We start from the raw sequence: 13,650 nt of genomic DNA on the forward strand, positions 1-13,650 counted from the left end.
TTAGAGCACTTTTGCAAATATGTGATGTCTTGATAAATCGAGCGGAAATTTGAAGTTTACACAGCAACATTCTCGCATGAAAATATCTTAAAGCTTTATTTTGTGACCCAGAAAGAGTAATATTTCAAACTCCGCCACTCTGTGTTTCTCCGCAACTGCCTCGTTTGAGTTTTGGACGAAATGGATTCTGGGATATTGCATTTTGTCATTTCGATCTGGTTGGAGACCAAAACAGCCAATCAGATTTTTTTGCATCCAAGTCTGTGATTGGCTGGTTTTGTGGCACAAATATAACGGTGTACAGAAAGAGTTGAGCGCGCACGGGCAGAAATGTTGAGAGCGCGAGCAACACATTGCGAGCAAGCGCAAATGCAAAAACTGAGCAAGAGGGGCTGCTATTGTGTGTGTGTGTGTGTGTGTGTGGATAATAGCAAACACTGAAATACAGTTTTTGCACGCAGCAATGAATTTTGTTCACTCAAATTTAGCTTTTCTTCGTTCAAAATAAATTTTTCCTCAAAATGCGACACTTGCACCTGCAAATGTTTTTTACGTACGCTCAATTTTTTTTTACATGGGCTCAGAATAGTGGCACAAAAATAACGCCTTACTTTGAATCTTTAACCTCAGATCAAACAGGTACGTAGTTACTTTGTATCTGTGAGTAAAAGTCCATCTGAAAGGCAGCGTTGTCTGAACACTGAATCTCAGTTGTTGTTATTTTGTCCATCAGGAGCCAAATAAAGTCATTTTGTCAAAGCTGCTGGTGAGTCTGTTGCACACATGTTGTCCTTTGGTTTCCAACTCCTGATTTTCAACACAAAGGCTCACGAGTGTGGTGGACACATTTTAACCCAAACCACAGTCAACAATCCTAAACCAAAATTATTTTTAGCGCCTAAACGCTGAACAAAACGAACAAATGGCACCTCCGAACACAAAAGGTCATTAAACCTGGACGTGTTTCTCCACCACAGATCCCAAACAACACCTCATCTAACTGTGTAATGCATCAGACAACACGGCGCTGTGTCAACCCCCCCCCACACACACACACAAGCACCATGCAGAAAGTCTAAGGAAACATGTCCTCCCATGGGTGTCTTGGGTTTTTGAGTCTCAGCTGAGAAATGGCGCTCAAATAATGAATGACATTCACGTGACCCCCATATTTAACACAATCTCGTCTTGCTCTTTTACTTCGACAAGCTGCTGATTTCACATCAGTTCAGTCTACTCACATCATATCATACTTCTAGCCCAGTAAAGTGCTGGCAGCAGCATATTACATCATTTAGCAACCGTTTACCAAAACCATCACAGCAAAAAGGTCCTACTGTGAGGTTCTCCAGACTGAAACCATTTCACACTTTAGGAATGACCTGTTCCTTCTCTGCACGTCTTCGCTGTGCACAGAGTTTCCGATGTTCTATATATTTATTGTAAAAGCATCAAAGTTTCTGATTTGGCATCGGCAGCTCCTGTTAAACTCCTCCTGATTTTCATACATTCACTTCACTTCCTGCCTTCTCGTCACAGAGTCAGGAATCTCTCCAGGGACGCCACAGATCCAGTTTGTGTTCACGAGGCTGTTGTTTTGGAGCTCGAATGAATACTTATCACCTCTCTTGAAGCTGGATGAGATTTTTTCCAGAGCCCAGAGAGCTGTTTCAAAGTATTTTATGTGCCTGTCTTATCGCATAAAGTTTCAAAACATGAGTCCGGGCATCGGACATCCCTGCCACTCTTCACTCTAAACTTGTCCCCACATCCCCTGCGTCCATCCCTAAATCCTTTTCCTTTCAAACTCATCCTCCTTGTTGCCCTCCCCCCCGCCCCAGGCCAGTCTCCTCGTTGGGGGCGGGAGGGCTCGTGCCGCTAGAGAGCTGTAATCTGAGTCAATTCTGTGTTGGAGTTCCCAGTTCCATGGGTCTCTCCCCTCTGTGGGGGGTCCACCCCCACCAAGGGGAGCTCCACGCCTAGTCATGCCGGATTCGGCGTCCCTCCTCCCAGCCCCCGCCGTCTCCGGCTTTGCAGCTGTAGGCGGCTGCCACCTCCCTGGCGATGCTCCTCATCCTGCCAGACTGCTGGGGGTCGAGGCGGAATGGAGACGGGTGACAGAACTCTCGGAAGCAGCGCTTGAAGTTTTCATCGAGGAAGGCGTAGAGCACGGGATTCAAGCTACTGTTGACGTAGCCTAGCGCGATGCAGAAGTGCATGAGGACCACTGTGAATAGGCTACTCAGGTTGAATCCCAGAAACTGAGCCAGGACCATGATCTGGATGGGGGTCCAACACACCACAAATGCCGCCACCACCACCAGAACCATCCTGGTGATGCGCCGCAGGTTTCGGTCCTTTTCCTTGGAGCCAGACAGAATGCGGACGCTGCGCAGGCGTTTGACCATCAGGCTGTAGCAGATGCTGATGATGGCCACAGGGATGAGGAAGGAGAAGACGAAGACACAGGTACCAAAGACGGGATCCCAGTGGCTCTTTGGCTCGGGCAGAGCCACTATGCACTCCAAACCTACAAGTTCAAAAGAGAAATAAAGAAGAAGTATTAAATACAGGAGAAAAAGGGGGAGCGCAGTGGGGAGATGTAGGTTGGTCGGTGTATGTGTTGTTGGCATGAATGTCAAGGACAGCGGCTGATGTTGTTCTATTAAAGGTGGAAATATGTTAGGGTGACGAGTTACACTTTCAAACAGAGAAGTACATGGCAGGGTTTGTTTGAATAACGTGATTTTATGAGTTCACAGTGTCATCGAGTGGACAGCAGCACTTTGTCCTCATGAGTTCCTGGTGGAGAATCGTGTGTGTTAGACTGCTTTTGATTGGATGTTAGCTCCAGTTTTAGTTCAAGGATCCGCTACTCATTTGCAATGCAGCCGGGGAGGATGGAAGAGAACCTACAGGGAACAATGTGCCTGATATCTGCATGTGAGCTTACTAAAAATGCTAATTAGAATGCTAATAATAAAAGAGAGGCACATAAAAGTGAAAAGAAAAATGGGAGGTGCAAAGGAGACAATGTATGAATGTATGAATGAGCAGTGACAGGAGAGTCAGCTGGTTTAATCAGTTTAATCATAATACGGTCTGCAGCTGGAGAAGGCAAACAGGAAGATAAATGTGTCTGAGCCCACGGAGAGATAAGGAAGTAATGACTGCAGAGTTATTCCACAACCCAACGGGCAGGTCACTTTCTACAAAAGAGTCACCAGAAGGAAAAAGAACAAAAGTTCACCGCAAACTCCTGAAAATCCAAAACCAGCACACTTGAGAATAAAACACGTGCGTGTCTGTGGGACATTACAGCCACGAGAAACAGCCACGGTTCACGACTGCACCTTAAAACAGCTCCGTTCTTCTTCAGCAGGTCAGATACCTGATCCCAGCTCACCCTCATCAATTCACCTTCATCACCTGCATTCACTAAATAACTGAAAACTGCACCTTAAAGACTCAGCTTAGACCTGAGTTCACATACTAGTCTTTTAAGTCCAGCACTGAGAACGATGACCACAGCTCATCCTTCATTTGGAGGAAGAGCCCAAACTCACAAACATCAGTAAAAATTCCTTCCAGAAACACAGTTACCGATGACCGAGGTCTTCCTCTTCTCCTTCTGCCCGGCAGCTCCATCTTCATCCTCCACCCTCCCTCCTCCACACATGTGCAAACCATCTCAGCGTCTCTGAGTTCGAGCTGTTCCTCTGATGGACTCGTCCTGCTCGCTCCTAGTGAATGTCTTTACTGAGATTAAGATGCTCGGACCAAAGCGGACATGGTCATGTTCATTTGGAACTTTTGATGGGGTTTAGTGTTTAAGTGCTGGGAGGAGTCAGGGGCAGCGCCTGACTCTGTTCCTGCTCAGATGAGCTCCGAGCCCGCCATCGATTCACCAAAGAAGCCACAAACGTGCCTAAAAACGATTGATTACCTGTTGGAAGGTAAGTTTGCTGCCATTAGCTGGATTTGATGTTTTATTAATAACCTTGAAGAATGCAGATTACAGGCAGATCTTTTTATTCCCGAGGCCTGAGCGCAGGAGCACGAGCCACGGCCAAGCTCTGCTCCAATCAGATGGGTCCCGATCCAACAAGTGTGTTTGTAATGAATTAAGAGCATTTTACAGTCCGCGGAGAGCGCCACTTCACACTAATTACAGCCTACTTTGAACTACAGGAGCACCACTTTGTTTCTAATTCCTAACCATTTACACACTGCACAGTTAGCAGAAGCACTTCCTGTCACCAATAATTCAGCCGTGAGAGGGAAACATGCAGATGAAACCAGGAGATGTCCTTACTGAATCATCAGAGCTGAACAGGTGATGTAGAAACAGGTTTACCTTTTAGGTGACATGAATGAGTTGAAGGGAAGTTATGAACTGTTTCTGAGAGACAAATAACACCAGGATCCTTTTCTAAGTAGCTGACAGCTGGTAACTGTGCAGGGGCGGGTCTAGCAAAGTGTTGCCAGGGGGCCAGGTAGGGCATTAACAGGGAAAGGGGGGCACAAGGAAATACTTTTCTTTATTATTCTCATTTAAAATGTCTGGCTGTTATTAAATAATTATCTGAAGCTTACAACCAAAGTTTTTATCTGACGTAAAATGAATAGAAATCATACATTTACCAACAAGACAGTGTACATCACTGTCACAACAGCGTTTGTTTTCATTCAAAGGCTTTATGGCTTTAATATCTGGGGGGCCGGTCTTTAGTCAAAATGCATCCATAGACTCGAGACACAATGCATTTTTGGGACTTTCAGGTGTATGGACCAATGTTTTATTTTCTGATCAAACCAGAAATCTTTAATGAGCAGCTAGATTTGTCTGGCATTAACTGGCTGAGTTAATGCCAGTTAATGCGACATCGAAGCAGCTGGAATCTACAGCTGTGCGTGTTCATGGAGCTGCATTTTCACCTGCTGGACATCACTACCTGACAAGTTTAACTGTCTTCAGAACATTGCAGAGGCCTTATTGACAGCATTTGGCTCTACATATCTGTGTGAGCAGATTTTCTCTCACATGAGTGTCCTCAGGTAGCCGTCTGAATGCTGGACACTCGGAGACCTGTGTCTCTGAGTGGGAGACCAGAGATCACATTAACATGTGTGTCTCTGTATTAACAAACATACCATATTGGTCCAGTTTATTTTTCTTATCATTGTTGTGAGGAGACCATAAATAGCATTTGTATTTTCTGTTGTACAGTTCATTTGCTGTTATGGATAAAAAGTGTCTTTTTTTTGTTTCAAAATAGCTGATAACTATTCGCTGATAGCTGCCAACATTTGCAAACAAATATAATTCTATAAAGTGGTTCTATATAATGTGTAACTGTTCATATAGAGCGTTATTAAATTTATTGCTAATGCAATCATATGGCACACTGACTTCTGAGGAAATTTTAAATGGCACTCGCCATCAGAAAGGTTGCCGACCCCTGGTCTACATGATGTTAAAGCTGTTAACACAGAGTTTTCTCACCCTAAACAAAAACCAGACTGAACTTATTGTTTTCAGAGGCCACGCCCCTTTGGATAAGCTAACTCAGACCCTCGGCCCTCTCGCTCGTCATCATTCTCAGACTGTTAGAAATCTCAGAGTGTTTTTAGACAGCTCTTCAAATGAGAGAACCAAGCGTCCACAGTTGTGAAAACCAGTTTTTATCAGTTACGTGAAATTGCCAAAGCAAAGTCTTATCTTCCTGCTAAAGGAGGAAGTGTACAGCACTTTGGTCAACCTGTGTTGTTTTTAAATGTGCTTATAAATAAATCCTACTAAAGACCTGGACAAACGTATTGATCACCTCTAGACTGGACTACTGCAGTTCTCTCTGTTTGGGTCTCCATCACTCGTCTCTCCGCCGCCTGCAGTTAGTCCAAAATGTTGCTGCACATCTTTTAACAGGTGTTAGAAGGTATGAACACAAACTTACACCGGCTCCCTGTCCATTATCGTGTCGGTTTTAAGATTCTTCTACTTTTAAACTGTTAAATGATGGCAACCTCCTCCACATATATAACCTCAAAACAGCACTGAGATCATCCACCAGATGCTCTTAGTACAGCTGAGGTCAAAGCATAGAGGAGATCGGGCCTGGACTCTAGAGTAACTTGATATTTGTACTTCAGAGTCTATATAGTGTTTTAAATCCTGCCTTAAAAGTCACTGTTTTAAGTTCAGTTTGATAAAAAACTTGATGGTAGTCAAAGTATCTGCTTCTTTGTCTTGATGCATTCTCAATCATCCAGGAAAGTAAATCTCCAAAAGTTGAATCTGTTCATCTGGACGTAGCGTTTGGTGGGAGAAACGTTTCGTCACTCATCCAAGTGACTTCTTCAGTCTCAGCTGACTGCAGGTTTCCCCAAACCTGGATTGCCAGGATTTATACATCGGGGAAACCAAACAACCTCTAGCGAAGCGGATGGCACAACACAGAAGAGCAACCTCATCAGGCCAGGACTCTGCAGTCTATTTACACCTACAGGCCAGTGGACACTCTTTCAAAGATGAGGATGTAACATCCTGGACAGGGAGGAACGCTGGTTTGAGCGCAGAGTCAAGGAGGCCATTTACGTGAAAAGGGAAAGACCATCTCTGAATCGAGGAGGGGGCCTAAGGGTACATCTTTCACCATCTTACAATGCTGTGATTGCAGCCATTCCCCAACTCTCTGTGAATGGGACTCATGCTTGTTGATCAGTGGTTGTTGATCAATGGTCATGGGAATTTGCATAATTATGATTAAGGAACTGACCTCACAGCCCATTGTTCCTTCAGTGGGCTGGTTTCAGTCATTATGCAAATGTACTGTTTATAAGGTTTGGGGAAACCTGCAGTCAGCTGAGACTGAAGAAGTCACTTGGATGAGTGACGAAACGTTTCTCCCACAAAACGCTACGTCCAGATGAACAGAATCAACCTTTGGAGATATCTGCTTCTTCATTTCTAAACCCGATGTGAATGTGTCTCAGTAAAAATGAAGCGCTGCAGTGAGCAGAGGAGAGCACTGATCACCTGCAAAGGTGTGTGAGTTCTGCAGACAGGAAAAAGGTTTAAACGATGGAGGGTCAAAGGTCATTCACACTGGAAGACCCTAAATTAATAACCACATCCTCACACCTGAGGACAGCGCAGCCTTAGAGACCCGGGACTGGTACACCACATGGAGATGATTTCCTATCATTCCCACATCTGTGGGTCTCCCACATGTGTGTGTCAGTTACTAAGTGCCAACAGTAATGCAGAACAGGCCGAGCGTGTTTGGAGGTCATGTGACGGTGGACAGGTCTAATCTGCGGTCTGTGATTGGTGGACATCTCAGAGACAGCGCTGCAGTGTGTCGCAGCTCTGGAAAAGGTCAGCCTGCACTCACGAAGTAACGGCTCTTTGTTACTAAGTGACGGCTCTTTGGACATGTCTCACATTTTCAAATGTCCGCCCACCCCAGTTTGGACCTGATGTATCTTATCTTTCAGTTCAAGAGATGGAAAGAGAAGATTGACTTCAACTGAACCAAATCACAACAGCAGTCGCCTCCAGGTGCTTTAGAGTAGAGAGGGTCTGCATCTGCTGGAGCATTCACCCATCAGTGCGTCCCATAACAGTCTCAGCACTATATGTCACTGACAAGACTACGGAGATTTTTAAGCCTATATAATGCTGAGCTTAAACACACCAGTCTAGCTCCGCTCACAAACCACCCTACAATCTCGTTCACGTGACCTCTTCTGTTTCTGTCGACAGCGCCTCACATCTGATCCTGATTCCTTCACTATTTTAGTCAGTTTTAATTTAAGTGATATATTGATATTGTCGTGTCAACCTCTGATTGTCTCTCGTTCTGAGTGAAGCAACCTTCCTCGTGCATTCCCTCATCGCTTCCTCCTTTCTTTTGTTCCACAGTATGGGACCTGTAGCTTCGCTGTGATTGGCTCCTGATGTGCTACCACCTGAACACACGAGAGCAGTTAAATTCCCACCTGCGCAGCTCGGTCCAAACCTCCGTGTGACGATGTTTGACAGGCAGAAGCTTGCAGACAGAAAACCCAAGAAACCTGATCGTGTTCAGTCTTGGTCCGAACCTGCCACGTGTCAGGACTCAGATGATTTCACGTCATCACAGTTTTTCTCCTTCAGTGCCGTAAAAAAGCAAAAATCAGGTTATTAAGTGGAAAGCTGTGATCTTCATAGAGAGCAGCATCAGTGTCAGGTCTGAAGATCCAGATGTTGTGATCTGTTTCTCTCTCTACTCTGTACCAGACACTACAGTACTAGTAAATACGGTACTGTATACTACAGCTCAGAGTATTTCTGCAGGTAGCGCGTCCTCAGCAAACCCTCCCCACTGGTTACGTTGTGTCTGTAACATCATCACACGGTCACTTCTATTTATGCTCGCTGTTAAGGTGCTGCAGTATTCTCCTGAACTACAGGTGTCGCCATTCAGACAATACATATACGAAATCAGTGCTGCTGTAGAAGCAGAAGAAGTCACAACCGCAGCCAATACTTTCTCAAGTGTTTGAGTTTTTCATCTGGACCATGGCTGTCCTCCTCAGGAGACAAACAAATGTGCCGTGATGTTTCATATTATCCATGTCATAAAAACTTGATGGTTTCTGGAAAACAACGCCACACAGAAGCACCTCTGCCAAAATCCTATCTGATGGCCACCAGATGGCGATAAGTCTTCCTGTAGAAGTGTGTGTAAAGCAGAACCTCCGTAATCAGTGCTGATGACTTCACGCTCAGTTATCATGGATTGGCGATATGAAACTGGACGCTGATTGGCTAAAAGCGTGTTGCAGCGTCTTTGCAACCAAGATGGCGGCAGCAGTAAAACATCACAAACCAGCGGGGCATGTCACTGAAGCTCCACCCACCTTTCTGTGTCTGTGGATGCTGCGATAACTCCACCCTCTGAAGAGTCTGCAGAACCTGTCACTGTGTTGTTTTGGAAGGATCGGTCTGACAGCAGGGAGCTGCTGATTGTGGCCTCCATCCTGCTTCCCTGTCCTTGTGCAAGGCTTTTGACCCCAATTACTGCGAGCAGTGAGCTGTGACGGCGCCCGCAGCCGTCGGCTGTGAGGCTGCTCGACCCTCTGTTTGTTTGGAGGACACAGAAGAGGAAGAGGAGCACAGCGAAGCTCCAAGATCAGGTCAACGAGGTGGAATTACACAGGAAGAAGGAGAGCAGATGGAGAAGGAGGACGGGAACGAAGATGTGAGACAGGAGGAGTTTAAAATGAAACGCAGGAGGGGATAAAGACAAAGATCTGAACTGGAAGTAAAAGTAAACAGATGAAAATAAAGGAGAACAAACTAACGAGAGATGAAAGAGAGACAGGAAGGAGAAAGGTTCAGTGATGGAAGCTGACAGGTCAGGAAGAGGATGAAAACAGAACGAAAACGAATCAGCTGAACAGAGGAGGAGAAACAGGTGACGAAGAGGAGAGGGAGGCGGCAGAGGAGGCGGTGCAGATGTAGCTCAGACTAATAAAAGCGATGATGGGATTAGGCCGTCGCTGCAGGCCGATCAATAAGGAGCTGCCGCACTCCGGATCTCTCTGCTGCAGCGCATTGTTCCATTCAGCAGCTAATAAGTGCGCTGCGTGCGGCCACGTGTCCCAACGATTAGTTCAGCGCAGAAATAAACGTCAGAAAAGTTCCAGCATCGATTTGAATAAGCGAGTCACGGTGAACAAAGAGAGCGGCGTGCACAGAAACTGTTTTAAGGATGGATTTAATAAAGCTGAGCGCCTTTCATCAGCTCACCCTGCAAACACGCCAAAACCAACTGCAGCAAAATCTATTTTTTTCGTGGGAGTGGCAACCTCCCTCTCACCTGGCTTCACCCATATTCCTGCTCTCACCTGCGACCACGAACTTTGGGCAGTGACCACAAGAACAAAATGGAAGATATGAGCAGCAGATATGAGCAGCAGACATGAGCGTGGGCTCAGAGCTCCTTAGCCGTCGTTCCTCATGGCGGCTGCAGGCTGACCTGCTCTCAGCTGACACACCTGGTCAGGATCAGCTGACTCACAGAGAGCAGTCCACCAATCACAGTCAGTGTCTGACGCGCCGCTTTGTTGTTAGATCTCTGGGAGCAGAATTCCCAATTGGAGACAGCATGTTATCGCTCTGTGAGAGCCTGTGTGAATCTGTGTGAGTCTTTGTCAGTCTGTGTGAGTCTGTGTGAGTCTGTGAGTCTGTGTGAGTCTGTGTTGGTCTGTGTGAGTCTGTGTCGGTCTGTGTCAGTCTGTCAGTCTGTGTGAGTCTGTGTGAGTCTGTGTGAGTTTGTGTCAGTCTGTGTCAGTCTGTCAGTCTGTGTCAGTCTGTGTGAGTTTGTGTCAGTCTGTGTCAGTCTGTCAGTCTGTGTGAGTTTGTGTCAGTCTGTGTCAGTCTGTCAGTCTGTGTCAGTCTGTGTGAGTTTGTGTCAGTCTGTGTCAGTCTGTCAGTCTGTGTGAGTTTGTGTCAGTCTGTGTCAGTCTGTCACTCTGTGTGAGTCTGTGTGAGTTTGTGTCAGTCTGTGTCAGTCTGTGTGAGTCTGTCAGTCTGTGTGAGTCTGTGTGAGTTTGTGTCAGTCTGTGTCAGTCTGTCAGTCTGTGTGAGTTTGTGTCAGTCTGTGTCAGTCTGTCACTCTGTGTGAGTCTGTGTGAGTTTGTGTCAGTCTGTGTCAGTCTGTCAGTCTGTGTGAGTCTGTGTGAGTTTGTGTGAGTTTGTGTCAGTCTGTCAGTCTGTGTGAGTCTGTGTGAGTCTGTGTGAGTTTGTGTCAGTCTGTCAGTCTGTGTCAGTCTGTGTCAGTCTGTCAGTCTGTGTCAGTCTGTGTGAGTTTGTGTCAGTCTGTGTGAGTTTGTGTCAGTCTGTGTCAGTCTGTCAGTCTGTGTGAGTCTGTGTGAGTTTGTGTCAGTCTGTGTCAGTCTGTCAGTCTGTGTCAGTCTGTGTGAGTTTGTGTCAGTCTGTGTCAGTCTGTCAGTCTGTGTGAGTTTGTGTCAGTCTGTGTGAGTTTGTGTCAGTCTGTGTCAGTCTGTCACTCTGTGTGAGTCTGTGTGAGTCTGTGTCGGTCTGTGTCAGTCTGTCAGTCTGTGTGAATCTGTGTGAGTTTGTGTCAGTCTGTCAGTCTGTGTGAGTCTGTGTGAGTTTGTGTCAGTCTGTGTCAGTCTGTCAGTCTGTGTCAGTCTGTGTGAGTTTGTGTCAGTCTGTGTCAGTCTGTCAGTCTGTGTGAGTTTGTGTCAGTCTGTGTGAGTTTGTGTCAGTCTGTGTCAGTCTGTCAGTCTGTGTGAGGCGTTCAATTAAAGTGTGTAAATGTCTTTAGATGGAGAAAAGCTTTTTGTGCGTGCGACTGAACTGAGTAGCATTCTCTGGATATTTTGACCTTTTTAGGAGACAAACGTTTATGTTTGAGCTTCAGCTCCACTCCTCATCAGTCTCACAGAGCCCTGCAGGATTATTCATTGATATGAGTTTATAAAAATGAATGCGTGTGACTTACATTACCAGATATAAGTGCCTTAGTGGGATCAGAGTGCAGAGAAGGAGCAGGTGGAGGCATTTAGCAGAAACCAACCGGTCTATATGGAGAGTAATCAAGAGCCATGGCTGAGAGCAGATAGGCGCTGTGGCACACAAGAAGACTCTCCAACCGTTTCATTTGAACATCTGGAGCAGAAACAAGGCTGGTTTGTGATTTAAAGCCAGGACCTGCTGACAAGAACAGGAAGGATGAGGACGATGTTTTAACTCTCCTACAGGCTGCTTCAGTGGCGGCCCATCAGCGCTCTGCTGTAAATGGGTAAACGGAGTCTGTGCACCAATCAGAGCAAAGCTCCGTGTCCTCTGGCACGTGCTCAGTGGCCCTTGTTGCATTTTTTCAGCTCATTTGCAGAATCTGTTCACATCGTTCACGCTCAGCCAGAGCCTCTGATCAGAATTCCTGCCATCAGACTGGGATTTCCTTTAAAGCTTTCCAACAAGCTGTTTTAGAGTTCACACAATAAACATAAATAAAGTGAATACTCATTCAACGCTTTCTGCATTTGTTTGGATGTTTGCAAGACTCAGAGGTAACTCATCAGCCCAGTAACCAATGAAACAGCGCTTTGAAATCATGCCATTTTAATCTAAACTGTCGCCTGTTTCTAAGACTGTCCCACAAGTTTTTATGATGAAACAAATCAACAGGAATCATTAGCCCCAACACATCAACTCTCCAGAACTTCCAGAACTTCTCTTCTTGCACACAAGAATGAGCAAATATGTCATGAACTGTGTGTGGAGCAGGCAGGATTGGACCCAAATGTCAGGCAGGACTTGACACAAACACACAGCTTTATTGTTGGAATGTCAAAGAAAAACAAAACTAACCTAAACTGGGAATACTGAAACCTAAACAAACACAAGGAAACACACAGCCAGGAGAGACACATTCTCCCACGGGGAACACAGCTGACACAAATGAACACGACACCACAGGGAAGCAAAATGAGACTGTCAAAATAAAACAGGAAACATAATGAGACGGACGCTGTGACTACAGGACATGGATCACATGAAGACTGGGGAGATGGGATGGAACACAAGAACAGGAACACGGGAACAGGTAAGAGGACAAAGCACAGACTCCACTAAGAGGGCGAGGGAGAGAGAGCTGAGAGACATGATGGGCTGGGAAACGCGGGATAAAACATAAAGAGGAGAACATGGGAACAGAAAAAAGAAAGAACATAAAAGGACACACACACAAACAGAGACACAGAGAGGGCAGAGAGACAAGGGGAAGCTAATAACCAAGGAGCTATGACAGGACAACCTAGGCAATATAAAATAAACTCACGACAAACTAAATGAATTTAGACATAGGGCTGGGCAATATGGCCTAAAATCCATATCGTGGTATAACTTGAAGGATGAGCGGTAACGATATATATCGCGATATATTCTTTTCTTCTGTATACCGTATTTTCCGCACTATAAGGCGCACTTAAAATCCTTTAATTTTCTCAAAAATCGACAGTGTGCCTCATAATCCGGTGCGCCTTATGTATGAATTCTGGTTGTGCTTATTGACCTCGAACCGATTTTATGTGGTACACGGCGCTCAAAAATCTGTCAAAAATGTTTTAGTAGGACTTTGGTAAGCTACGAAGCCGCACCGCTTGATGGATTGTTGGAGCACTGTGACTACCATAGTCAGGAGCCTTGCGGAGTAATCCGGGTCCTAAACTCCGTCCGCTTCAATCCGAAAGTCGAACAAACACTGCGGCATCACTGCAGGGGCGGATCTAGAAGGGTGGCATGGGGTGGCAAGTGCCACCCTAAAATGATCCCTTGCCACCCCAAGTGCCACCCCAGTTTTGCATATGACAGCGTTGTTTATTAAAATAAGATAGCATTAACAGTTTGAGCGTAGTTACAGTCAACAGTGAATATAAATGCTAAAACTGAATATATTGCATAGTGTTCCCCCCTCCACCATTAACAAATGGTTCAGCCCATAGCAGGACGGCTTTTTTCTTGTTTTCAGTAGCAAGCGATGCTCATGATTGTGCCAGAGCACATTTTGAACAACACCATGGGAATTTCGGATTTTACACAGGTGGTTGGCTGTTACACTCTGGAAATGG

At 45.7% G+C, this 13,650-nt stretch overlaps 1 protein-coding gene across 1 annotated transcript in view; it reads right to left on the minus strand.

Annotated features, from left to right (window-relative positions):
* Positions 1 to 544: 544 nt before the first annotated feature.
* Positions 545 to 13,650, minus strand: part of oprl1 (opiate receptor-like 1) — an 83,533-nt gene continuing 70,427 nt past the window's right edge. Inside the window, exon 6 of the mRNA XM_003446041.5 lies at positions 545 to 2,530. Coding sequence (XP_003446089.2) covers positions 1,980 to 2,530 — 551 coding nt within the window. The 3' untranslated portion in view covers positions 545 to 1,979. The remainder of the gene's footprint in view (positions 2,531 to 13,650) is intronic.

The sequence above is a fragment of the Oreochromis niloticus genome, linkage group LG20 (genome assembly GCF_001858045.2).
Source record: "Oreochromis niloticus isolate F11D_XX linkage group LG20, O_niloticus_UMD_NMBU, whole genome shotgun sequence".
In the NCBI taxonomy this organism is placed as follows: Eukaryota; Metazoa; Chordata; class Actinopteri; order Cichliformes; family Cichlidae; genus Oreochromis; species Oreochromis niloticus.